Below are 27,009 nucleotides of genomic sequence, written 5' to 3' on the forward strand. Positions count from 1 at the left end.
GTAGACCCAGTCCTGCCTTACTACCACAACTGCCACCCATCCTCCCTCATTAACATCATAGAGGCAGGATTTACAACATATAGGAAAATCACACAGTACCAGGAATCATGGCCCAGCCAAACTGATATACACATTTTTGGGGGGACATAATTCAAACCATGACAGATGCCCTTTATCATCACACTTATTCAACATTGTGCTGGAGGTCCTTGCCAGAGCAATTAGGCAAGAAAAAGAAATAAAGGACATCCAAATTGGTAAGGAAAAAGTCAAAGTATCACTATTAGCAGATGATATGATTTATACACAGAAAACTCCAAAGAATCTATAAGGAAACTACTGGAAATAATAGAAGATTTCAGCAAAGTATCAGGATACAAGATAAACATACAAAACTCAGCTGGATTACTCTACACCAACAAAGGGAACTTTGAAGAGGAAATCACCAAATCAATACCACTTACAATAGTCCCAAGATGGTAAAATACTTAGAAATAAATCTAACTAAAGACATAAAAGGCCTATACAAAGAAAACTACAAGACAGTACTGCAAGAAACCAAAACAGACCTACATAAGTGGAAAAACATAACCTCGCTCATGGATAGGAAGACTCAACATTGTGAAAATGTCAATTCTACCAAAGCAATCTACAGATACAATGCAATCCTGATCCAAATTCCAATGGCATTTTTTAAGGAGATGGAGACACAAACCACAAACTTCATATGGAAAGGGAAGAGGGCTCGGATAAGTAAATCATTACTGAAGAAGAACAAAGTGGGAGGCCTCACACTACCTGACTTTAGAATCTATTATACCGCCATGGTACTGGTACAACAACCAATACATAGACCAATGGAACAGAATTGAGAATCCAGACGTAAATTCATCCACCTATGAGCAGCTGATATTTGACAAAGGCCCAAAGTCCGGTAATTGGGGAAAAGACAGTCTCTTTAACAAATGGTGCTGGCATAACTGGATATCCATCTACAAAAAAGTGAAACAAGACCCGTACCTCACACCATGCACAAAAACTAACTCAAAATCGATCAAAGACCTAAATATAAAATCGAGAACGATAAAGATCATGGAAGAAAAAATATGGACAATGCTAGAAGCACTTATACATGGCATAAACAGAATACAAACCTTAAGTAGCAATGTACAAACACCAAACTAGATAACTGGGAGCTCCTAAAAATCAAACACTTACACTCATCAAAAGATTTCACCAAAAGAGTGAAAAGACAACCTACAGACTGGGAAAAAATTTTCAGCTACAACAAATCTGATCAGCATCTAATCTCTAAAATCTACAAGATACTGCAAAACCTCAACAACAAAAAGACAAATAACCCAATTAAAAAATGGGCAAATGATATGAACAGGCACTTCACCAAAGAAGACATTCAGGCAGCTAACAGGAAATCCTCACAATCATTAGCCAATAGAGAAATGCAAATAAAAACTACAATGAGATACCACCTCACCCCAGTAAGGCTAGCATTAATCCAAAAAACAAAATAATAAATGCTGGAAAGGTTGTGGAGAGACTGGAACACTTACACACCGTTGGTGGGAATGGTACAACACTTTGGAAATTGATTTCGCACTTCCTTAAAAAGCTAGAAATACCATATGATCCAGCAATCCCACTCCTTGGAATATATCCTAGAGAAATAAGAGCCATCACAAAATATATATATGCACACCCATGTTCATTGCAGCACTGTTCACGATAGCCAAAAAGATGGAAACAACCTAGATGCCCATCAACAGACGAATGGATAAACAAATTATGGTATATTCACACAATGGAATACTAAGCAATGATAAAGAACAACAATGAATCTGTGAAGCTTCTCATAACATGGATGAATCTGGAAGGCATTATGCTGAGTGAATTTAGTCAGGTGAAAAAGGACAAATATTGTATAAGACCAATATTATAAGAACTCAAGAATAGTTTAAACACAGAACAAGACATTCTTTGTTGGTTACGAGGGTGGGGAGGGAGGGAGAGGGGTATTCACTAACTAGATAGCAGACAAGAATTATCTTAGGTGAAGGGAAGGACAACACACACTACAGGGGAAGTCAGCACAACTGGACTAAACCAAAAGCAAAGAAGTTTCCTGAATACAACAAAACACTTCGAAGGACAGAGTAGCAGGGTCAGGGGTCTGGGGACATAGTTTCAGGGGACATCTAGGTCAATTGGCATAAAAAAGTTTATTAAGAAAATGTTCTGCATCCCACTTTGGTGAGTGGCATCTGAGGTTTTAAAAGCTAGCGAGAGGCCATCTAAGACGCATCAGTTGGTCCCAATCCACCTGGAACAAAGGAGAATGAAGAACACCAAAGACACAAGGAAAATACGAGCCCAAGAGACAAAAGAGCCACATAAACCAGAGACTCCATCAGCCTGAGAGCAGAAGAACTAGATGGTGCCCAGCTACCACCAATGACTGCCCTGACAAGGAACACAAGAGAGAGTCCCTGATGGAGCAGGAGAAAAGTGGAGTGCAGACCTCAAATTCTAGTTAAAAAAAACCAAAAACCAAAAAACACTTAATGGCCTGACTGAGACTGGAGTGAGCCCGGAAGACATGGCTCCCAGACTCTCTGTTAGGCCAAAACTAGAACCATTCCCAAAGCCAACTCTTCAGACAAAGATTAGACTGGACTATGGGACATAAAATGATACTCGTGAAGAGGGTAGGGTGCCTCTTAGCTCAAGTAGATACATGAGACTAAATGGGTAGCTCCTGTCCAGAGGTAAGATGAGAAGGCAGAGAGGGTTAGGAGCTGGTTGAATAGACACAGGAAATCAGGGATGGAAAGAAGGAGTATGCTGTCACAGTACGGGGAAAGCGACTAGGGTCATATAGTGTGTGTATAAATTTTTGTATCAGAAAATAACTAGAACTCTAAACTTTCACTTAAAGCACAATTAAAAAAAAAAAAAAAGAATCAAACTGTTTCTAAGTAACTTAACTGCATTCCAGAACAAAGCTCAAGAATATTTATGGGAATACAAACTATCCAATACTCAACAAGGTAGATTGTCTGGCATTAAATAAAAATTATCAGGTAGGTAGAGAAGCATAAATATAGGATCCATAATGAGGAGAAAAAAATCAATGAAAACAGACCCAGAAATGACAGAAAGGAGCAAAGACTTTGAGAAATTGTAACAATGTGGATAAATATAAAATACTTTTTAAATTATTATTTAAATCTATTTAAAAGATAAAGCAAAAAAAATCACAGTATATCAGGGGTTTATAACAAATGTCTAGATAAACTATGTGACAACAGTAGCACAAAGGCCTGGAAGGGAGAAATGGAAAGTATACTATGATAAGGTCCTTGTACTACATGTAAAGTGATATAATGTCACTAGAATGCAGACTGTGATAAGTTTAAGATGTATACTATAAACCCTAAAGCAATACAACAAAGAATTATAACTAGTAATCCAACAGAGATAAATGGAACAATTAAAAAAAATACTCAGTCTCAAAGGAGACAGAAAAGAAGGAAAAAAGAGCAGATAAGATTAATAGAAAACAAGTATCAAGATGGTAAATTTAAACACAATCATCTCAATAATCACATTAAATACAAATGTTCTAAACATCCTAACTAAAAGGAAAAGACTATCAGATTGGATAAAAAAGCAACCCAAACATATGCTGTCTATAAGACTCCAACTTTAAATATGAAGACATAAGTAACTTAAAAGTAAAAAGGGCTTAGTTCTACTTCCAGAAGGCAGTATGAGGAAGTCCATGGGCCTACTGGCCAGTGAAACAAGCAAGACGGTGTAAGCTATTTTAAAACAACCATATAAAGTCTTTGGAAATTGTCTTAAGGGCATACAGCAAATGAAGAATCATTTATTTAAGTAAATCCATTAAGTAAAAACAGAGAGAGTCTGTGACATTTGGGCTATGACCACACCCTCCTCTCCCTCCTCCAGCTAAGCCTGATGGAAGCTTCTTCCTAGATGGGAGTGGCTCTCTCTCTCCTGTCAGCTCTCTATCAAGAGTTAACATATTTTAGCAGGAGTGGCAGACCAACAGCATTTCTCATCCCCTCCAACTTCAAGTTGAAGAGGCTAAATTCCTGGTGAATGCAGTGGAGAGGTTGGAGGCTCCCTTCTTCCACCCAACCCACGCTCGGAGGATAGAGGCTCTACCCCAGGAGCAGCAAGCCAAGAATACTGGGGCCCCAAGCATTCTTACCCCAACTTGCTCATAAGGCAGAGCTTCCATGCCAAGAAGATCAGAAGCTATCACCATGCTCAATACCCAGAGCAGTGGAGAGACACTGAGCAGGAGGAGAGGCAATCCTTAAGAAAACAGAGCTCTGAAGCTCTCCACAAAGGAACTTTTTTTTTCTTTTTTAAACAATGTTTAGGAATTTCAAGCCTAAGGGTGCTCTTGAAAACAATGGCTCCTCTTGGTTAAGAGCAACAAGATAAACCATAGGCTAGTTTACCAGAGACATAAGCTAGTTTACCAGAGACAACCAGGGAAAGAGAGCCAAGAAAAGCCCTCCTGCGGTCAACAAATCTCAAAGACTGGCCTCAAAACTACCCCTGTCATAATTTAGGTCAGACTATGGAGAAAATTATGCTCCAGAGCATTGTTAAAAACAATAGAGCAGTCAGCCAATAATTAGTGGAGCCTAACAGCTAGGTGTAATACCAAATGAGGCAGACAGCTTAAAAGAGAGATCAGTAAAACAGAGCTCTGCTAAAATCACTGCTATCCTAGAGTAACTCTACATGTATCCAAGGCTGCTCCCTTTGAGAAGCAACATCAAAACTTTTGTACTTTTGGGGAAGCAGACTTCACAAAATGGCTGAGCCAAGTCAAGAAACAAATTTTGAGCAGGAGGAGAGGCCAGGGAAAGAAGAGAGGAATCATTATACGTACAGAGTTGCTACAATATATTACCTAAAATATCTAGTTTTCAACAAAAGAATTCTTACATGCAAAGAAATAGGAAAACGTGAACCAGATACAAGCGGAAAAAAGCAGGCAACATAAACTGCCTGTGAAAGGGACCAGATGTCAGATTTAATGGGCAAAGACTTCAAAATAGTCAATACAAATATACTCAAAGAACTAAACGAAATGATGTTTAAAGACAAAAAGGAAGTTATGATGACAATGTATCATCAAATAAAGAATATCAATAAAGAGATAGAAATTATTTTTTTAAAAAAAGAACCAAATGGAAATTCTGGTGCTGAAAAGTACAATAACTGAAATGAAAAAAAAATTAAAAAAAGACCAAGTGATAGGTATTAGACAATCTGAAGAATAGACAGGAAATAGAATAAAGAAAAATGAACAGAGCCTTAAGCAGATCAACCTACTAGTTAATGGATTTTCCAGCAGGGGATATACTGATTATCAGAATAATCTGGTCCAAGGGGATTTTTGATGATAATTAAAATGATCACGGAGCCCTGGTGGCACAGTGGTTAAGAGCTCAGCTTCTAACCAAAAGGTCAGCAGTTCAAATCCACCAGCTGCTCCTTGGAAACTCTGTGGGGCAGTTCTACTCTGTCCTATAGAGTCACTATGAGTCAGAATCGACTCGACAGCAATGGATTTATGGGTAATTGATTTACCGTGTCCCTAGAAATGAAGTAATTGGGAAACATAATAGAGTATTGCTGAACATATATTACAAAAAATTCGAGGTGTGGTAGCCAAAAAATTTTATTTAAATCACCATGGCAGAGAGCCTAGGATCTATAATGGTGTCCTCTCTTTCATTCCAGCTATAGGTAATTTGCGGGAAATCCTGATAGTGTAGTGGTTAAGTGCTACGGCTGCTAACCAAAAGGTTGGCAGTTTGAATCTACCAGGCGCTCCTTGGAAACTCTATGGGGCAGTTCTACTCTGTTCTATAGGGTCACTAAGAGTTGGAACTGATTTGACAGCAATGGGTTTGGTTTGGGTTTTTTATAGGTAGTTTTTTTCTGCTCTTCCCCTCGCCTCCCTTGGTCATTCTGGCTAGAGATTATTGATCTTTTCAAAGAACTGGTTTTTGGTTTCATTGATTTTTCTCTCTGTTCTCCATTTCATTGATTTCTTCTCTTTATTATTTCCTTCTGCTTGCTTTGGGTTTAATTTACCTAAACTTATAATTGATTCAAAACCTTCCTTATGTTATAATATAAGCATTTGATGCTTATATTTATAGCCTTTAGTGCTATACATTTCCCTCTAAGGTTTGTTTTATCTGTAACCCACAGTTTTTGATATGTTGTTTTCATTCAATTCAAAATATTTTTTAATTCCCCTTGTGACATCTTCCTTGAACTATAGGTTATTTAGAAGTCTGAGATTTAATTTCCAAATATTTGGGAATTTTCCAATATCTTTCTGTTATTTATTTCTACTTTAATTCTATTGTGGTCAGAGAACACAGGAGAGTGAGAGTCAGGGAAGGAGATGTGATAATGGAAGCAGATGTTGGAGTGATGCTATTTCTGGCTTTGAAGATGGACAAAGGGGCGATGAGCCAAGGAATACAGGCAGCCTCTAGAAATTGGAAAAGGCAAGGAAATGGATTCTTCCCTAGAGTCTCCAGAAGGAATGCAGTCCTGCCAGCACCTTGATTTTAGCCCAGTAAAATCCATTTCAGACTTCTGACATCCAGAACTGTAAGATATAAATTTGTGTTGTTTTAAGCAACTAAGTTTGTAGTTATTTGTTACAGCAGCTATAGGAAACTAATACACTAGTTGTATCTCTTTTTTTTTTTTCAAAAAAAACTAATTATTGTCCTCATGTTTATAAGATACATCTTTAACTTATCACAGTCTACCTTCAAACACTATTCTGCTTCAGATAGTGTAAGACAAGAGGCTACTTCCAAGACTCTTCCCTCTCACCTTTTGTGCTATTTCTATCATATATTTTGCTTTTACATGTTATAAATTTCAAAATACACTTTATTACATATGTTAAAAAATATTTTAAGATCATTACTTTTTAAGTTAAAATCAGATTAAATATAAGAAAACTTTTATATATCTTCATTTTTACCATTTCCAGAACTCTTAATTTCTGTACATCCAAGCATCCATTTGATATCATACTTTTTCTGCCTGAAGAATTTCCTTTAATATTTCTTGTATCACAGGTCTGCTGCAACAAATTTACTCAGCTTTTCTTTTGTCTGAAAAAATCTATATTTCTTTCATTTTTGAGATATTTTCATTGGGTACAGAACTCTGGTTGACAGATTTCTTTGCTTTTTTCCTCTGCATTGTCACTCCATTGTATTTTGACTTCCATAGTTTCTGATGAGAAGTCTATCATACTTCTTATTTTTGTTCCTCTGTGAGTAATTCATCATTGTTTTCTTGGCTTCCTTCAAGCTTTTCTCGTTCTCTTTGGTTTTCAGAGTTTGATACTATGCTACTATGATGTGTCTTTGTGTGTGTGTGTGAGATATTTTTCCTGTTTGGGGTTCTCAGAGATTCTTGGATCTGTGAGTTGGTATCTTTTTTTAATTTTGGAAATCTTTTAGCCATTAATTCTTCATATGTTTATTCTGCTCCACTCTCTCTTCTCATTCTGAGACTACAATACATCTATGTTAGACATTTTTATATTGTCCCATAGCTCTTTGATATTCTTTTTTGTGTCTTTCACTCTCTCTTCTCTTTGTGTTTCCATTTGGAATAATTTCTATTGACCTCTTAAAGTTCACTCATATATTCCTCAGCTGTGTAGAGTTTACCGATGAGCTCATCAAAGGAATTCTTCAACTCTGACATTGCAAATTTTCACGTCTAGCATCTCCATTAAGCTCTTTCTTATGGTTTCTTTCTGCTGAAATTATTCTGTTCATGCATGCTATACACCTTTCCCACTAGACCCTTTGACATATTAATCCTGATTATTTTAATGCCCCAATGCAACGGGATTATACTGAGTCTGATTGTTGTTTGCTTTAGATTTTGACAGTGATTTTTTTTTCCTTGTTCTTCTGCGTGTGTTTTAATTTTTCACTGAATGCAGAATATCATCTGTATCATAGAAGAGACAGAGGTAAATAATATGTACACCTGGAAATTGCTTGCCTCTTCTTGTTTTAGGTTTTGATTGTGGGAAATTGAGTCAAGCTAGTCAGGAGTTCAGCTGGATTTGAGACTTTTTTGTTATTGTTACTGTCCTTACCTTCAGAGCTCCAAAGTCTTCAAACTCCTTCAGTGATGGGCTACCGTTTCTTTGTGAGGCATTGGCGATTCAGTGGTAGAATTCTCATCTTCCATGCAGGAGATCCAGGTTCGATTCCCGGCCAAAGCAACTCATGTGCAGCCATCTATCAGTGGAGGCTTGCATGTTGCTCTGATGCTAAATAGGTTTCACTGAAGCTTCTAGACTAAGACAGAATATGAAGAAAGGCTTGGTGATCTACTTCCAAAAATCAGCCAGTGAAAACCCTATGAAACTCAAGAATCCAATCTGCAACTGATCATGGGGATGGTGCAGGATCAGACAGCATTTTGTTCCATTGTGCATGGGGTCGCCGTGAGTTGGGGGCCAACTTGATTACAGTTAGCAACAACAACGTTTCTTGTGTTTAGAGTGGGGCTAGGGTGCAAAAGTCTTTTCTCAGTGTTTGTACTCCACACTCAGCTGTTTGCAGCAAAGAAGGTTCCTCTTTTCATGCTCTTCTCCCTCCCCTGGTGGTGGACTAGACCTGTAATAGCGGCAGAAGGGTTCTCTGTTGTCCTGGTCTAGCCTCAGTCTTAGGCGCTTCTTGAGTGTGAGTTTCTTGCCCCTCCCTAGTGGTAGTAGATTTCTGTTTGGTATCAGTATAGGTACCACTACTCTTCTATCAGTTTGTCATATTACGCTGGCTTGCGTGTTGTTGTGATGCTGGAAGCTACGTCACTGGTATTTCAAATACCAGCAGGTGACCCATGGTAGATAGGTTTCAGTGGAGCTTCCAGACTAAGATAGACTAGGAGGAAGGACCTGGAAAAAGGGCCAGAAAGATATTTACCTGTGTTTTACTGACTATGCAAAGACATTCAACTGTGTGGATCATAACAAACTATGGATAACATTGCAAAGAATGGGAATTCCAGAACACTTAATTGTGCCCATGCGTACCTGTACATAGACTAAGAGGCAGTCATTTGGGCAGAACAAGGGGATACTACATGGTTTAAAATCAGGAAAGGTATGTCAGAGTTGTATCCTTTCACCACACTTATTCAATCTGTATGATGAGCAAATAATCTGAGGATCTGGACTATATGAAGAAGAACGCGGCATCAGGTTGAAGGAAGACTCATTAGCAACCTGTGATATGCAGATGACACAAACTTGCTTGTTGAAAGCAAGGAGGACTTGAAGCACTTACTGGTGAAGATCAAAAACTACAGTCTTCAGTATGGATTACACTCCAACATAAAGGAAACAAAAATGCTCACAACTGGACCAATAAGCAACACCATAATTGTGATGGTTAAGGTTGTGTGTCAACTTGGCTAGGCCATGATTATCAGTGGTTTGGCAATTATGATATAGTTTGGCAACTATGTAATGATGTGATCAGCTCCATAATGAGATCTGATATAATGTAGTCACCTCCATGATGAGATCTGCTATGAGCAACCAATCAGTTGAAAGGGAGTTTCCTTGGGGGTGTGACCTGCATCCATAATATGTGGACTTTCTGGCAAATCTCTGGCTTTTGTTCACTCTGGATCCTCATCCGACCTCCAGTACTTGGGACCTGAGCTAATCCCACCAATCTTGGGATTCATCAGCCTCCACAGCCTGTAAGCCAGTGGCCTGCTGTCTTACCTGCCGATCTTGGATTCACAGCCTTCACACCCCACGAGCCAGCAGCCTCCTGTCTGACCTATGGATCTTCATCTCCTGCAGCTATGCGAGTCAGGAGAAGACTCCAGCCTGACACCTGACCCACGGACTTGGGATTTGCCAGCTTCTACAACCGCGTGAGCCATTTCCTTGAGATAAATCTCTCTCTCTCCTCTCCCTCCCTTTCTCTCTCTCTCTCTTCTCTCTCTCTCTCAGATTTGTCAGCCTCTGCAGTGCATGAGCGAGCGGCCTGGCATCTGACCTACCAGTCTTGGGTTTGTCAGCCCCTTCAGCTACATGAATCAGAAGAAGCCTCCAGTCTGATGCCTGACACACACAATTGGGATTTCCCAGCCTCTACAACCACGTAAGCCATAAATCTCTCTCTATATATATATACATACACACACACATACATTTCACTGGTTTTGCTTCTCTAGAGAACCCAGCCGAAGACAATGATAAGCAGAGAAAATATTGAAGTTGTCAACAATTTCATTTTACTTGGATCCACGATCAACGTCCATGGAAACAACAGTCAAGAAATCTAATGACATATTGCATTGGGCAAATCTGCTCAAAAGACCTCTTTCAAATGTTATAAAGCGAATATGTCACCATGAGGACTGTCTTAGGCTGGGTTCTCTAGAGAAGCAAAACCAGGGAGAAGTATATATAGAGAGAGTCTCAGTGATTTGGTAGTTATGTAATGATGTAGTTTGACGGTTATGTAATGATATAATTTGGCAGTTATGTAATGATGTAGTCATCTTCCATAATGTGATGTGACGTGATCAGCCAATCAGTTGTAAGAGGAGTTTCCTTAGGTGTGGCCTGCATCCTATATATATATATATACATATATATATACATATATATATACATATATATATACATATATATACGTATATATACATATATACGTATATATATACATATATATACATATATACATATATATACGTATATATACATATATACGTATATATACATATATACACATATATATATACATATATATATATACATACATATATACACACACACACACACACACACACACACATATATAAGCAAAGCTTGCTCTCTTGCTGTGGATCCTGCATCCGGCTCATCATCTGACCTCTGGTTCTCAGGACTTGAGCCAGCAGCCTGTCATACTGCCTGCCAATCTTGGGATTCATCAGCCTCTGCAGCCTGTAAGCTAGCAGCCTGTCATCTTACCTGCCGATCCTACCAGCCAAGTTAACCATCATAAGGACTAAAGTTTGCCTGACCCAAACCATGGTATTTTCAATTGCCTCATATGCATGCAAAAGCTGGATAATGAATAAGAAAGACCAAAGAAGAACTGATGTATTTGAATTACTGTGTTGCCGAAGAATATTGAATATACCACAAACTGCCAGAAGAAGGAACAAATGTGTCTTGAAGGAAGTTCAGCCAGAATGCTCCTTAGAAGCAAGGATGGTGAGACTTCGTCTCACGTACTTTGGACATGTTATCAGGTGGGACCAGTCTCTGGAGAAGGACATCATTCTCGGTAAAGTAGAAGGTCAGTGAAAAAGAGGAGGATCCTCAACAAGATGGATTGACACAGTGGCTGCAACAATGGGCTCAAACATAGCAATGATTGTGAAGATGACACAGGATTGGACAGTGTTTCATTCTGTTGTACATAAGGTTGCTATGAGTCGGAACTGACTCAACGGCACCTAACAACAATAACATCAGTATAGGATCCTGGGTCCTGGGTGATTTCTTGCCTGTCCCCCACTGACATAAGGATTTTTCTTCTACCTTCACCAAGCCACAGTGAGTTTTTACTTGTTCCTGGAAGTGAAGGGTGTATTAGCTCTCTCCCAGTGGATTAAAGATTTTGCTTTAGAGTGGAGAAGAATCTGAGAAAGTGGGCAAGGCTTCATGCCTTTCTCCAGCAGCTGAAGATCACATCCTACAGATCTGCACCACTGGGGGTCGTCTGCCCTGCCCCAATCTTTCTCCTGAGCACCCAGTGGTGGTTTTTGTTATTGTTCATGGCCATCAAATTGGCTCTCACTCACGGCGACCTTATGTATAACAGAATGAAATGTGTCCAGTTCTGCGCCATCTTCATGATTTTTTTATGTGTTTGAGCCCATTGTTGTAGCTATTGTGTTAATTCATCTCATAGAGTTTCCTTATTTTTGCTGACCCTTTACTTTACCAAACATCGTGTCCTTTTTTAGGGAGTAGCCAGTGGAGGTGAAAACATCTTGCAAATGAGTGCGAACTCCTTTTGCATCTGGGGCCCCCAGCTATTCCAGATTGACATACTAGCCCCCTCTTGACCTTTAACAGTTTATTACAATTGTACCTGATTTCATCTTACCCCACGGTGCTCTGCCAAGGTGAGATGGTTTTTGTGTCCCGTCTCTCCTTGGAGGGGGTTGTCCCTCTTTGGGACTCAGGTTACTTGGTTGCCTTGCAAGTTCAGCTCTCTGATGAGCTCAAGAAAAGTTAGAGGTATAACTAATGTATTACTTTCCTACCACTGTTGTAAAAAATCACCACAAATGTAACTGCTTAAAATAACACAGTTTATTATCTTACAGTTCTGGATATGATAAAATATCTGTAAGATAAAAGTCCAAAAATATGACAAAATATAATGATAGTTCTCTACAACCTCTAAAGGTTAGACTGATCTAGGAGGCAGAGCAGAACCAAGACTTTCTCTACCTGCTGTCATAAGGCCAATTTGCAGCCTCCAGAGTCCCTGGAGCAAACAGTTAAGCACTTGACTACTAACAAAAAGGTTGGCTGTTTGGGTTCACCCAAAGTCTTTTCAGAAAAAAGACCTGGCAATCTGCTTCTGAAAGGTGACAGCCTTGAAAAACCCCGCGGAGTGCAGTGCAGTTCTGCTCTGACACATGAGGTCGCCATGAGTTAGAATCGACTTTTTTTTTTTTTTGGTACTTGCTGGCTTCGCATCCATTAATTCTTCCTAGGTGCCCTTTCACCTAGATTCTAACATGAAGTTCCAATCTTGCCATCCAGTCTCATAACTATGGTGGTCACTCCTGACCCCTGCTAGCCATGCCCTATATGGTTTCCTGTGCTAGCAATCCATTACCATCTTACACCTCTGTCTGTCAGCAGTATAGTTATTTCTTGTCCCTCCCAGTCATGACACCTATAGTTCCTGTTACAAAAAATTCTCCCTTGTCCCAAGCTAAGGCCCTAGAAACCTTTAAACCGACCTGTAAGACTTCAGTGTGCACTAATCCCAAGACCCCACCCTGCTTGCCATACGTAAGTCCTCTTCTACAATTCCAGCTTGTTGTCTCGTCCCCGGGTACAACCGCCATGTGGCCTGTGTCAGGGTGTACTGTAGCTTCCTCTCTGGGACCTGTGAGGACTAAATTCTATTTGTTTTCTGGCCTTCCTGTGTGAGGCTCACTTCCTTGTGCCGCACCTGACAGACCACCCACAGACCCTCTTTGGGTCAAAACTAATACACTTACTTTGTTCCATGGGACCTTGAGCACAGATCTGACTTCTGGACCCCGAAAGTCACTCACTGAGAAATGCTCTCCATCCTGGGCCCACCCAATGAACCAGACCCTCCTCTGGATGGCTCCAGAGGGCCCTGGGAACTCCTCCACCAAAGGCACTTCCATGGGGTGAGGCAGTGGCAAGCCACTTTTACGAGTGTTACAGAATAGCACAATGCCTACCAGCCCCCACAAAGCTGGGGTGAACAGGCTGCTCCCCGTCCCTGCCCCCAGTCATCTGAGAGCTATCAGTCAGACTGCTCTGGGGGAACTTCTTCTGGAAGCGACGGGTCTCACTCCAGGTTCCCAGAAAGTCCTCCAAAAATGTGTTAGACGTCTCTAGTAGTGAGCCATGACCTCCCCTTTCCATCTTGCCTGCAGTCTTAGTTATCTAGCGCTGCTGTAACAGAATTACCACAAGTGGGTGGCTTTAACAAACATATTCTCTCACAGTTTAGGAGGCTAGAAGTCTGAATTCAGGGCGCCAGCTCCAGGGAAGGCTTTCTATCTCCGTCAGCTCTGGAGGAAAGTCCTTGTCTCTTCTGAGCTTCTGCTCCTGGGCGATCTTCATGTGGTGCGGCATCTCTCTTACCCCATCTCCTCTGCTTGCTTGTTTAGTCTCTTTTATATCTCAAATGAGACTGACTCAAGATACACCCTTAACTAATCCTACTTCATTAACATAACAAAGACTACCCATTTCCAAATAGGATTAGAACCATAGGCAAAGAGGTTAGGATTTACAACACATATTTTGAGGGGACATAATTCAATCCATAACACCGGCTCTGGCCTACACTCAAACTTTAGTAGAAGCCTTACTTTACAATTCAGATTCCTAGAATCCACCCTCAGAGATTTGTTTTCAAAGATTGCAGGTGTGCCCCAGAAATCTGCCTGCTTTACAAGCACTCCCTGATTCCTAGAAGAAACTTTGCTTCAAACCTTACCAGACCTGGGCAACAGTTACAGAAATCCTTTTTCATTGCACAGAATCCTACAGAACCCAGAAGTGTGTTAAAATCTCACATGTTCTCACACCTGCTAAGTCAGAGAAGCCAAACACAAAAGAAAGGAAATCCTGTATGATTCCATTTATACAAAGTTCTAGAACAGGCAAAATTAATCTCTTGTTACAGAATTTATAGCAGTGGCTGCCTGGGGCATGGAGGGAACTTTCTAGAGAAACAGGAATGTTCCATATCTTAACTGGATGGTGGTTACTCAGTGTACACATTTGTCAAAAGTCATCAACCTGTAACACTTCAAATATGTGAATTTTATTATATGTAAATTATGTTTCAATGAAGTGATTTTGAGAAAAGACCATAGTGTCTCAGAAAATAAAATGCTTCCAATTTTAAAAAGCATTGCATTTACATGGCGTCACATATGATTGTATCTATGACTCATTGCCTCACTCATGCATCAAGTATTAATTAAGCACTTACCATGAGCCGGCAATAAACCCTATTTTATCTGCATATTACTTATGCTCCCACTGCATACAGGAAAGGCCATCAGACCAGGCTCAGGCCCTTGTGCAGAATGAGGGCTGAGCACCGCTAGGAATGGCTTCTGCCTTCAGCTAACTCAGTTTTTAGGAACTTCCTGCATACTTATTCTGTGCCTCCCTCTAGACTCATCTGGATGGCAGACAGACACACACGGACACACACACCCCTACACACAGTCCCTCCTCAGCAAGAAGGAAATGCTCTGTGAACTAAACCCGAGTCCCACCAGCTCTGTGACCCTGACCACCCCTCAGATGTCACCACGAGGCCGGCAATATGTCTCAAGGGGCTGTCCTTCAAACTTCTCAATGGTACCACTATCCCGGAGTCCCCCAGGTGAAGAGGACACTCCAGAGGGACTGAAAGCCTTGGCTCTGACGTAGGAAATCAGATGAGCTCTCAATGCGCATGACCTGAGGCCTGTGCACTCTCAAAGGCCTCCAACAGAAACCCGTCTGGGGTGGCAGGGGCCCTGGGCTCTAGCTACTCCACCAACTGACAGGGTCACCTTGAGCAACACATCCCCACTTGTTGCCTCAGTTTTATCCATCTATAAAATGGCCTGGATGAGCAATGAAAAAATGGAGTGTTTTTCTGATTGAAGACGGGACTCAGAGGCCCATCACCCTTATCTTCCATTTGTTCTCCTCTAGGGACCCCTAAGACTCCTAGGGCTCCTGAGAACTGTTTGGATACTGCTACGCTAGCTGAGCTCCTTATCTATGCAGATTAACTCTGCCTTCATGGAAACTCTTATGGCAGCCCCATCCACCATGACCTCAGAATGACTGCTGACCTGTGACCCTACAGAAACTGACTCAAGGAACCTCATGACTCCAAATGACCCACCCCTGGCCACCATGACCTCAGAATAACTACACTGACCTGTGACCCACATAACCTAACTCAGGGAACCCCAATGTGAGATAATTCTACGAAGTACCCTAACCTAAGCCCAAAAGCATTAACTGTCCACCTGACCACCCAATTCCCTGCACCGGCCCACGTGGCCCTAGGTCTTTAAGGATGTGCTAAATCACCTCCAACCCCCAGTTCTACCCTCCCTGTCAATTCAGGATAGAATTCAAGGATAGAAAAGTCCACTCCTAACCATAGATGGATCACCGCTCCTTATTTAGGTATTCCTCCTCTTGCCTAAGACCTCGACACGTGGAAAATGTTTTGTCATCGTCCTTGTCATTCCAGAGTGCTTAAGATGATGTGCCAGGCACCATGCTACACACCATGCATCACACACAATCCTCACCAGCCTGTTAGGTGGCAAGATAGACATTATTGCTACTGAACAGATTCAGCTTCCTAGGTCTCTGCTATCCAGGTGGAGCTGGGATTCAGGATGCAGCCAGTATAGAGTGCAGGCTGTAGACGGTAAGATAGTGACAGTTTATCTGAGCCTCAGTTTCCTCATCTGTAAGGCAGGGATGACAATAACGGTACCTCATAAGTTGCTGGGGCGATTAAATGAGAAAGTTCACATAAAAACCTTTCGCATAAAAATCATACATGGTAACTCCAAAAAAGGTTGGTTCCATGTACTTAAGTTACAGATACTTTGTCCTAAAACCATGGACACCAGACAGTCTTTTATAGAAAATAGGATTTATTTTCCCATTTAAAGTGAACACAAATAAGTGTTCCAGAGATGTTTCACATAGTCAGTAGACTTAATTTATTAAAATCAGAGCTCCAGTAAACACACAGTTACATTCTCCCAGAGCACATGGCACACGTGCAGGCGTTTTCAACAGGAATTCAGTGACTAGGCACAGATCGCCAACGGGATTCACAGTGGCCAGGAGGAAAGGCCGCGGCCATGGGGACCTTCACAAAGCCCAGAATTTGGTTTCAAAAGCCAAGCCACCAATTCAGGTCCCACCCTAGCATAATGCAGTATCACAGCTTCATGTCTAGTCAATCTCATTAGTTAAATTATTCCAAACAGACGACAAAATTAAACAGGTATTCTAGCCCTTCTGCAGCAACTGGCTTTCCCCTCAGCCCAGGAAAAGGCAAAAACCTTTCCTGAACATTAGGCCAGTGTTCCCACCAATGTCCAAGGTACAGATTAACTTGGGCTGGGCAATCAAAGGCAATGCCTGCTGAGGGTTGGGGACCTGATGCCTACAGGGACATGTGGAAGTGGGCTGTGAGGAAGGTGGGCACTGGGGAAGCAGTCTGGGGGTCCCGGCAGAGGTCTGGTATTCCTGAGGCCTTCCCTGAGCACACGGTGATGGTGCAGCAAGCAGCAGGCAACGCCCCGGGGCACCTTCACTGAGACCCCAAAGCCATTACCTGGATGAGTCAACACATCCGCACAGCCACTGCCACCCTCGCACGTCTGGTCACGGGTTAGCTCAGCTGGCCACAGTCTGTGATGACAATCTTCTTGGACGTCTTCCCACTCTTGGAGCCAAAAGATTCGATTTTCTTCACAACCTCCATGCCCTCCTTGACATGGCCAAACACAACATGTTTGCCATCCAGCCTGGGAGGAAATGAGCCAAGTGAGCAGGAAGGAACCAGTGCCATGAGTCAACTCCGACTCATGGAGACCCCATGTGTGTCTGAGTAGAACTGTGCTCCATAGGGTTTTCAATGGCTGAGGTTTTTTTGGAAGTAGACCACCAGGTCTTTCTTTCAAGGTGCCTATGGGTGGATTTGAACCGCCAATCTTTCAGTTAGCAGCCAAGTATGCTAACCGTCTGTACCACCCAGGGACTCTGAGCAGAGGGCAGCGCAATGTCACTAACATCACAGCCCCTTGGTAATGGAATTAGTTACCCCAAGCAATAATGATGAAAGGAGCCCACACTGAAGAGCTGGACCTACAACCCAGAGCTCTGGTCTCAGGCCCTGCTGAGCTCCATGAAATACACCACGGAGGATACAGAGCTCCCAGGAATGGTCTGCCACTCACACGCCATGTGATCGGGCCCCAGGCCACTTAACCTGATCACCTCATCGACAAAAAGTGGGTTATTCTTGTTTGGCACAGGGAGATAATGGGATACTGAACTACTCTGAAGAAATAAGAAGTCTATATCCATGAAACTATTTGAACAGTCATGAAGTATGAGGCAACAGCCAAGCTAACAAGTGCGGTGAAATTATTTAAGTCATGAAGGAGATGCTCTGAGCAGCTCTCTATCTGAGGGAGTTCCAAGAATCTAAAAGGCACGATAGTCTAGCTCCAGTGAGGCCAAGACTGGTTGCAGCCACAGGCAGAATGGCAGGATCTACTAAGGGCCCTACTGAAGGAGCAAAGAGCAGGCAGAGCCAGCAGAGACCAGCCTAGCATCCACCCAGCAACCTCAGTCTCCCCAAAATCTCGGAACAGGCAATAAGTCTTAGCTTCCAGCCTGCTGTTGACAGGGAAACTTATCTTTAGTGGAAAATTTACCAGGGAAAAGACATCCCTAAAATTCATGGGCATGTGGGAAAGAGGGCTCTTGGGGGCTGGTAGCTATCTGCAAGCCTATGCTAACACAGCAGCTCGATGAGAAGGCTGGTACGATATACAAGTATCTACTGCAGTGTTTTCCAAGGTGCATCCCAGGGCTGAAAGATAAACCTGGGAAACACTAGGTGAAAGCAAACGAACGGGCTTTTACTGCAGGCCGTCTTGAGTCCTAACATATCCTGCAGCATTTCCTAAATGTATCTGGGAGAAGAATCTTTTTCTGCAGAACACACTTAGAGAAAATTCCAGGTGACAGCAACACTGGGAAGCCTAATTATGACAGAGTTGCAGGGAAGACCCAAATTCTATCCCCAGTCTCTTCTCTCTCACAGACAAACAGCCCAGGTGAGGACTGCCACCACAGTGCATACGGTTCAAGCCTCAAACTGCCTGCCCCTGAAAGCATATAAGCCCTCCTCCACGGTGACCTCTCATTCCCAGAAGGCCATGTGCCAGGGTTGAGGAACTCACCAGTCTGTCTTTATCGTGCAAATGAAGAACTGGGAGCCATTGGTGTTAGGGCCTGCATTCGCCATGGACAGGACGCCTGGAAAAACAAGCAGTGGTGAGCCACAATGCCCCAGTAGGTATCTCACCTGGGAAGTCATTCAAAACGGCAGACCACTAAAACCGTACCAAGGGTGTTCAAGACCACAGATCCTGGGGCCCAGAGAGAAGCAGGGCTAATGACCCCAGGGCTTGTCTGCCTTTGCTGCCCCCTAGGTCACAGGGGGGCAGCCAGGGCCAGGCAGGAAAGGGCCCAGCAGAAGGCCTCAGAGGTAGAGGCCCCCAGCCCTGACCTCCAGGCTTCTCTACCTTCGACCCTGGGGCTTAAAGGTAACAGCACAGGGGTTTTGCTTAAATGCTCTCTCCTCCAAGTTCCCAAAGGAAAGTTTGTTTTTTAAATTGAGAGCTGCAAATAAGAAAGTTCTAGGGAAACTCAACATGGCAAAAAAGCTGCCAGCCAAGCAGACACGAGTGCTGATGGAAAGAAAGCCCATCCTCAGACAGTGAGCAATTCTGGGACTGCAGGCTCCCAGGGCCTGCTGGGGCAGGGCGGGGCGGGGCAGGGCTGCTGGCTTCCAGGCTGGGTCAAAGCACGCAGCCAAGAGGGGAGCAGGCCCACTCACCCGGGCCCACGTGCTTCAGTGTGAAGTTCTCATCAGGAAAGCGGCTCCCATAGATGGACTTCCCACCGGTGCCGTTGTGGTTTGTGAAGTCGCCTGCCTGCGGAACAGAGAATACCTTCTGGGTGGCCACCACACAGAGCTGGCAGAGAGCCAGGCAGCTCCCACCCCACCCCCAGGCCCACCCAGCTGGAAGCCCCTCAGGCAAAGGAGTCCATAAAAATTCAATGAAATACGAACTAGTAAAATAAGGTAAAAGAAAACACAGCTTAAATATTTCCTACCACAATAATTACCATGGTTTCTGAATGACTCACTTTAATACCTGAGTAAGTTTTTAGAGGAAACCCTGGTATGGTGGTTAAGTGCTACGGCTGCTAACCAAAAGGCTGGCAGTTAGAATCCACCAGGTGTTCCTTGGAAACCCTATGGGGGGCAGTTCTACCCTGTCCTATAGGGTCCGTATGAGTCAGAATCTACTCGATGGCAACGGGTTTGGTTTTGGTTTTTTGGTTTTATGTTTTTAGATGATCCTTAAAGGGCCTAAAGACCACTCTGAAACAATTCTTTGTGACCCAGGTTTTTCAACCCACAACTCTGGGAAGGGGAACCAGGGAGGTAGCCAGGGGCACCCATTCCCAAGGCTTATCTGTGGGAAGCAGCAGCAGCTGGCCCAGAGGCAGTCCCCTATTCCAAGTCCCCTCTCTGTCCCTGCATCTCCCACCCCTATTCCCCCTCACCAGACCCAGGGCTTTCTTGGGGCCTCAAAGACTCAGGGCAGAGTTCACCCAGTGCCCAGCCTCCTTCCTCGGGGGCTTGCCTACGGCCCAGATAGCCCTGGCAGGCCTTCGTGGGGAGCCACGGGCAGAAGAGCCCAGGGGCTGCCCCTATGCCCTGTGCTGCCCAGCCCCCTAGGCCCTGTTTCCCAGAGACAGGATCCGCAGGTGAGTGAGGAGACCTGACCAGCTCAGCTGAAGTGTCTACAGATGCCAGTAAGGTGTCCCCAGACAGGGATGGCTCAAGACCCTGGCCTGGGCCTCCCAATGCCACCACCTCATGCCACACAGAGCCCTCCAGCTTTGGAATCCCTGCCCTGCCTGCTGCTGCTCAGAGAAGAGCCTAGCCTGGGCCAGGACATCAACCGGTGCCACCCAGCAGTCTCTGGCAGAGGAGGGCTTGGCCAGGCCTGCCCCACACCCAAGGCCCTCCTTGCTGCATTCATCACATCCAGGCAGCCCAGCGTGGCAGCAGGCCCAGCCCCGGCCACTCACCGTGAAACACTGAGAGTCACCTGGTCAGGATGGAGGAAGTGGGAGAGAATTCCGGGCTGAAAGGACTTCTAAGAGGTCATGACATCCATGCCCCTGCCTGGAGACTAGACTGGCCCCAGGCCACTCACCCCGACCTTGAAGGGTCTGCCCTAACAGAGGGACCCTAACAGGGTTCAGTCTCTGAGCCATGGGGAAGTCACTGCTGTCAACACCTACCCTAAAACTGCCAACGCAGCAATACCAATAATCCTGAAAAACAGGCACGCACACTTAACCGAGAAAAATGCCCTTCCCCGGCCCGACCTTTCGGGAAAGAGCTCAAGTCCAGACATGTGTGTTCTCCCTCCTCCTCCTCTCCCTCCATCTCCCATGCCAAGTGGTGAGGGGAACATAAGCAAAGGCCTCCAGGGCTGCTGGAATATGCTGGTCCTTCTAAGCCTTAAGATCCACTCCTTGTATACACATACCCTTCTCCCTCACCAGCTCAACCACCCCAACCAGCTGGGCAGGGCCCTCTGGCCACTTGACCTGTTGCTTAACTTAGGGGGCAGGGAAAGGCCACGGCGGCCCAGATAAGCCACAGCCCCTAAGGGTGAGAGGACAAGCCGGCAAGAGTGACCGCAGCTGCCCTAGTCGATGCCACCCATGCACCAGGCATGAGCTCACGCACTGAATCCTCCCAACAACCCTATGAGGTGGCCGCCGTTATTGTCCCCACTTACAAAAGAGGACACTAAGGCAGAGAGGGCCGTGTTACCTGGCACATGAAGGACGGAATCACCCTGTGGAAGGTTGAGCCTTTGTAGCCAAAGCCCTTCTCACCAGTACACAGTGCTCTGAAGTTTTCTGGGGGGTGAGGAAGAGGCAGGTGAACAGGGCAGGCCCCAACTCCGGGATGACCCAGCCAGCACCACCGCTACCCCCACCAGTAGGTGAGAGGAGAGTGGAAGGACCCCATGCCCATACAACGTCTGTTCTGCCCACTTGCTGTGTGACCTGGGGCAAGTCACTTGCCTTCTCTGACCTCAGTGTCCCAAGCACGGTGGTGAGAATACTTGCTCCTGGCTGTTTCAGCACCAGGTCAGTGAGGCAGGGCATCAAAGAGGTGTATACCCAACACCCTCCCCCACTAGGCACCAAGAGGGAGAAGTTGTCACTACCCAGGGAAAAGGACAGGGGAATTTACACGGTAGCTTCCACTTACTGAGGCTCCCAGCTACTATGCGACAGGTGGGCAGAGCCAAAACTGGGGTCCAGAGAGGGACAGACAGTTGTCCCAGAGACCCTAGCAGCTAAGCTCCACGTGGAATTCCCTGTGGTCACCAGTCTCCAATGCCCTGGCTCCTCTCAACAGCCACCCGCCTCTCTCTGCTCCTCCTCCGTCTAGACCAGACTCAGAAGGCCCAGGACCTATCTTACCTGCGGTCTTTGGCACGACATCTGCCTTCAGCTGTGGGGAGAGAAGACAGACAAGATGGTCGGTGGGGAGGCAGGGAAAGAAGGAACCTTCCACCACCCACGCCCACAGAGGCAAGGAGGCATGGCAAATGCCCCCGTGGCCATTTCCGTGGGCAGTCCCAGCAGCTATCATTTCTGGCAGCTGCTTCCTGAACTCCAGGCTGGGAGGCTGCAGCCTGGGTTTCCTCATTTGTCAGAAGCAATGACAATGCCCTCCTGGGCTACTTCCACGGGCAGAACCGGCGGAGGTATCACAGCCGGGTCCAGAGCCTCAGGACCTGGAGAGAGGGCCTAGTCCAAGCTTCTCAGTGCACAGATGGAAAACTGAGGCTGGGAGCGGCAGCCCAAGGAAGGAAGTGGCAATGGGCAGTTAGGACTCTCCTCCTAGGGAGCCTCTTGCCTCCCAGCTTCAAGAGCCACCCATGAGCCAAACCATTAAAGTAAATGGAAGCCGTTTACTTCCCATTCCTGCCCATTTTCCAGAAGACGAAACTGAGACTTAAGAAGAAATACAAAGGCTCCCTGGGAAACAGGTCATCCAACACTAATTGCACAACCTCCCCCCACCCCCTTTTTTTTTTTTTCCTTGAAGGATACCCCCCGGCTTCACCTCTGTAACCTTCCGGACTACGGCAACTAACAACCACCATTTATTTCTTGCTTTGTTTTAAAATGGGTCCAAAGAAAGAGTCGGCGGCAGGTTCTGAGTGTCACCCCCAGGAGGGTGGCTGGGTCCCCGTCTCCCAGGGCACTGCCCCGACTGTCCCTCTGGATGGCTGGAAAAGAGGCCTGCCGAGGTTTTCGGTTTCACACGGCGCCCAGCGTGGGAGCCCGGTAGCGGGGACGGGGCCGTTATTATGCAAGGACCGCGACTGAGCGTAGAGGGGGCCCAACCACCCGGGCCCGAGCCCCCGCGGGCCCACCTCCAGGCTCCGGGTCTGGGCTCGGACCTAGATGGGTCTCGGAACCCCTCCTCCACCCTGAGGACCGGCAGTCTGAGATGTGACTTTGAGCTTTCCCCTCTAACACGTGCCCTGCTCCTCCTCCCCCGCCTCCATTAATCCAAAATTCCGAGGGAGGCCGGAAGAGACCAATCCGACGCCCTTCCTTAGAAACGAAACTGAGGCCCAGGGAAGCCCAAGGTCACCCAGTGAGCCGGCACAGCGCCTGGCGGGGGTCCAGCCCTCTCCGGTCCAGTGATCTCACCTCCAGCACCACGCGGCCGAGCGGCTGCCCGTCGGCGCCCACGTCCAGGTACACGAGCGGGTTCCCGGAGGAGGAAGAGGACGGGTCGCGGGAGCCGCCGCTGCAGGCTCGGGCGGCGGGGAGGCGCAGCGGCGCGGGCCGCACGGCAGAGAGCGGGCCGAGGAGGCGGGGGCCGCAGCGCAGCGGCAGCATCGCGGGCGCGGGTCGAGGGACGTGCCGAGAGAGCACAGAAGATAGCAGATAAGGTCGCCGGAACCCCGAAGGCCCAGTCTGGGGCGGCCGCGCGCCGCCGCGTTTATTGGTCGGGCCGACTTCCAGGCCCCGCCCCGGTCCCGTCCCCCGCAAGGTCAGGTCCGCGGGCGACCCCTGCAGGCCCCAGCGGGCAGCGCCGCAGGCTCGTTGGGGAGGATCGTGGAAGCGCCCTCCACACATCCTCACGAGCGCCAGAGACTGACCCGGGGAACAGACAGAGCCTCGCAAAAGGAGACCAGTTCCCTTTTTTGAGCATCCCAATAGATGACAAAATGAAAAAGTAATGCTAAAACGTGGTTAACTACAAAATACGAGCATGCATTTGTATTCAGCTGAATATAATAGCAAAAGTCAACGTTTGAGCCCTTCCTAAATGTAGGCTCGGGCAAACCTGCCTCCTTGCCGCCCCTCCCTCCCAGGCCCTGGAGACAGAGAGGCAAAGAGAGACGGTGGCGCTGAGAGTCAGAGAAAAGTGGAGATGAGAGGCGGGGTTAAAGAGCAAGGTGGCAGGAGGAGACACCCCCCGTGGCCTCCTAGTCCTGCTTCCTGGCCTGGGCGTGTCCCCAGATGGTTCCAGAAACCAGACTCTTTATAGACGAGACCTTCTTCCCTGGCTGACTGCACCGTGCCTGCAGGTAACAGAACATAGTGGCTAGTGTAAGGAAAAGTGACAGCAGAGCCAGGACACAGAAGAGAAGGGAACTGAGTGGAGGAAACCACAGCAAGGGTGGACTCCACAAGGACCTGGGAGGCAGCAGTTGGTATGGACCTGGAGAGACCTCTGGGCCAGTACCCTACTGTCCAGGTGGGAAACTGAGGCCCAGAATGGGGAAGAGACTGGTCAGGACTAAGAACCCTCCCCACTGCTGGCCTGTGCCAGTCTTCTTAGACCTTTCTGAGCCTCAGTTTCCTCTTATGTACAAGGTAATGATAAACACTCCCCTGCTTTCTTTCAGGTTTGTTCTAAGGATAAAATGAACGAGGGAAAGGGATTTGTCAGCTTCCAAGTGCTGTGCCCGTGAGCATGTGGGCAGAGGGTCTCAGCTACAGGTGCTCAGAGGCCTGAAGGGGCCAGAGAAGGCGGCGCGGGCCGAGCCTTGGAGGCAGGTGGGCTTGACCTGGGGCCAGCTCTGGACTAACCTGCTCTAAGCCCTGAATCAGCTCATGGGAAGGGATTAGGTAGCAAAATGTTTAGCCCAGGCAAACTCATGAGGCCAGAGCACAGTGTCCCAGCCTCTTGAGAATCCTAGTGTGGCTCCTTTTCCAGAAGTTCACAGACCCTTCTCTGTACTCCTGGCACAGAGGGGCCTGGGCACTCGATGAAGCCCTAGCATTCTGGAGGCCAGATGTCCCCCAGGACCCAGCCCAAGACGAGGCCCTGCTTTGCCTAGGGAGTGGCCCCCTTCTCTCAGAATTGTGCCCTGAGGTATAGCAGACCTGTGTGGGGTGCCTGCTTGCTCCCTTCCCTGTCTTGAGTCTGTCTGAGCTCTCTGTTCATCTCCCAGGCCCCTCCTACGTCAGTGCACACTGTAGATTTGAAAGAGGAGGAGAGGAATCACACCACATGCCTTGTAAAAAAGCTTTCTGAAAGCCCAGGCTCTATTATTCCACTTATATGAAATATCTGGAATAGCAAATCCAGATAGACCGAAAACAGATTGGTGGTTGGTTGCCAGGTGGGAAGAGGGAGCAACTGCTTAATGGATATGGGGTTTCCTTCTGGGGTAATGAAAATGTTCTGGACCTAGATAGAGGTGGTGGTTGGACAACATTGTGACTGTACTAAGTGCCACTGAATTGTGTACTCTAAAATGGTTAATTTTATGTTATGTGATATTCACATTAATTTAAAAAAATCCAAGGCTCCCTGCGGCCAGTTCCAGGCCCTCAGCTCACATAGACCCCTCAGTCATGCCAAGGTGATTTTTGGCATGGCCATAGGGAGCCCTGGTGGTGCAGTGGTTAAGAGCTTGGCTGCTAACCAAAAGCTCAGCAGTTCAAACCCACCAGCCACTCCTTGGAAACCCCATGGGGTGGTTCTACTCTGTCCTGTAGGGTCACTATGAGCTGGAATAGACTTGGCAGCAACAGGTTTTGGGTTTTATTGTCCTTGGTGACACAGTGGTTAAGCGCTCGGAATCAACTCGATGGGAACAGGTTATTGTCTCTCAGAGGTGGCACAAGTGGTTTGCAGTCAGCTGCTAACCAAAAGGTTGGCGGTTCAAACCCATCCAGCAGCACCAAGGAAGAAATGCCTAATGAACTGCTCCCATAAAGATTACAGCCAAGAAAACCCTGAGGTGCACAGTTCTACTCTGAAACACATGGGGTTGCCATGAGTTGGAACTGATTCAACAGTTTTTTTGGATTGTCCTTCAAGCCTGCTCCTGGGGCCTCAGTTTATCCCACCCACAATGAGCCATGAGATGCCCTGTCACAGCCAAGAGCTGCCTTCACTCACTCAACCACTTCAGTTCTCAAAGCATTTCCCTGTCCTTAGCTCACCTGCTCTCAACCACAGCCTTGGGACAGCTCTATTTTATAGACGGGGAAACAAGTCCCCAAGAGACGGGTAAGCAGATTACCCAAGGGAGTAGTGGTGGAGCTGGGACAGTCTGTCTGACCCCAAGACTGGGGATAATAGCGTGTTGAACCCTTCTCACTGCAGTCAAGGAGCGGGTGTTTGGGACATGGTCGGGAAGGCAGCAGAGACAGCCTTGGACAGACAACACAGCAAGATAGAAACTAAGAGGTTAGCCAGGGGTCGTGGAGCTCAGGGGAGGGGCAGGTGGTTTCCAGCTAGGCGAGTCAGCCCAGAGGACTGTGTTTGACTGGCGGAGACACCGAGACTTTGAGAGAAGCATACAGAGGAGGAATGGGTCAAAGACAACCCAGCGCCAGGAGTGGTCAGGGCTCTTTCGAGGAAAGCCTGGGATATAGACTTAGAGCTGAAAGACTGGTGGGGGCCGAGTCCCAGAGGGCCAGGCTGGGTGTGACATTGTTGGATAGCACTGGGGAGCCAACGATGGTGCAATGCCCCCATTCCCTGGATCCTGAACTGGAGACCAGCCTCCTTCACCCAGTCCAGTATCATTCCTCCCACCCTGGTTGGAAAATCTAACATTATCGCTACTTCCTGCCTAAGCCAGAGAAAATTCCACCTCCCGTACAGACTCGGCTGTGAAGTCCTCCCTACCTCTGCTGTCCTCAGTGGTATCAGGAGGAGGGACAGTCCCTGGGATGAGCCATGAGCTGAAACATGCCCAGGTCTCGAGAGCTCC

At 46.2% G+C, this 27,009-nt stretch overlaps 1 protein-coding gene across 3 annotated transcripts in view; it reads right to left on the reverse strand.

The window, feature by feature from the left end:
- Positions 1-23,875, reverse strand: part of PPIF (peptidylprolyl isomerase F) — a 61,844-nt gene extending 37,969 nt beyond the window's left edge. The window contains exons 1-7 of one of the 3 annotated variants that reach the window (XR_002825127.1): positions 23,477-23,875; positions 22,232-22,262; positions 21,570-21,658; positions 19,545-19,641; positions 18,886-18,961; positions 17,247-17,439; positions 15,397-16,775 (exon numbers count right to left, since the gene is read on the reverse strand). Coding sequence is in view for 1 of the 3 variants with exons in the window: in XM_004383161.2 (XP_004383218.1) it covers positions 17,304-17,439; positions 18,886-18,961; positions 19,545-19,641; positions 21,570-21,658; positions 22,232-22,262; positions 23,477-23,668 (621 nt within the window). In the remaining 2 variants the exon portion in view is untranslated. Of the gene's footprint in view, positions 1-15,396; positions 16,776-17,179; positions 17,440-18,885; positions 18,962-19,544; positions 19,642-21,569; positions 21,659-22,231; positions 22,263-23,476 lie in introns of those variants that run through there. The other 2 variants (XR_002825128.1, XM_004383161.2) reach the window with 2 other exon arrangements.
- Between the last annotated feature and the right edge of the window lie 3,134 nt (positions 23,876-27,009).

The sequence above is a fragment of the Trichechus manatus genome, unplaced genomic scaffold, assembly GCF_000243295.1.
Source record: "Trichechus manatus latirostris isolate Lorelei unplaced genomic scaffold, TriManLat1.0 scaffold00106, whole genome shotgun sequence".
Lineage (NCBI taxonomy): Eukaryota > Metazoa > Chordata > Mammalia > Sirenia > Trichechidae > Trichechus > Trichechus manatus.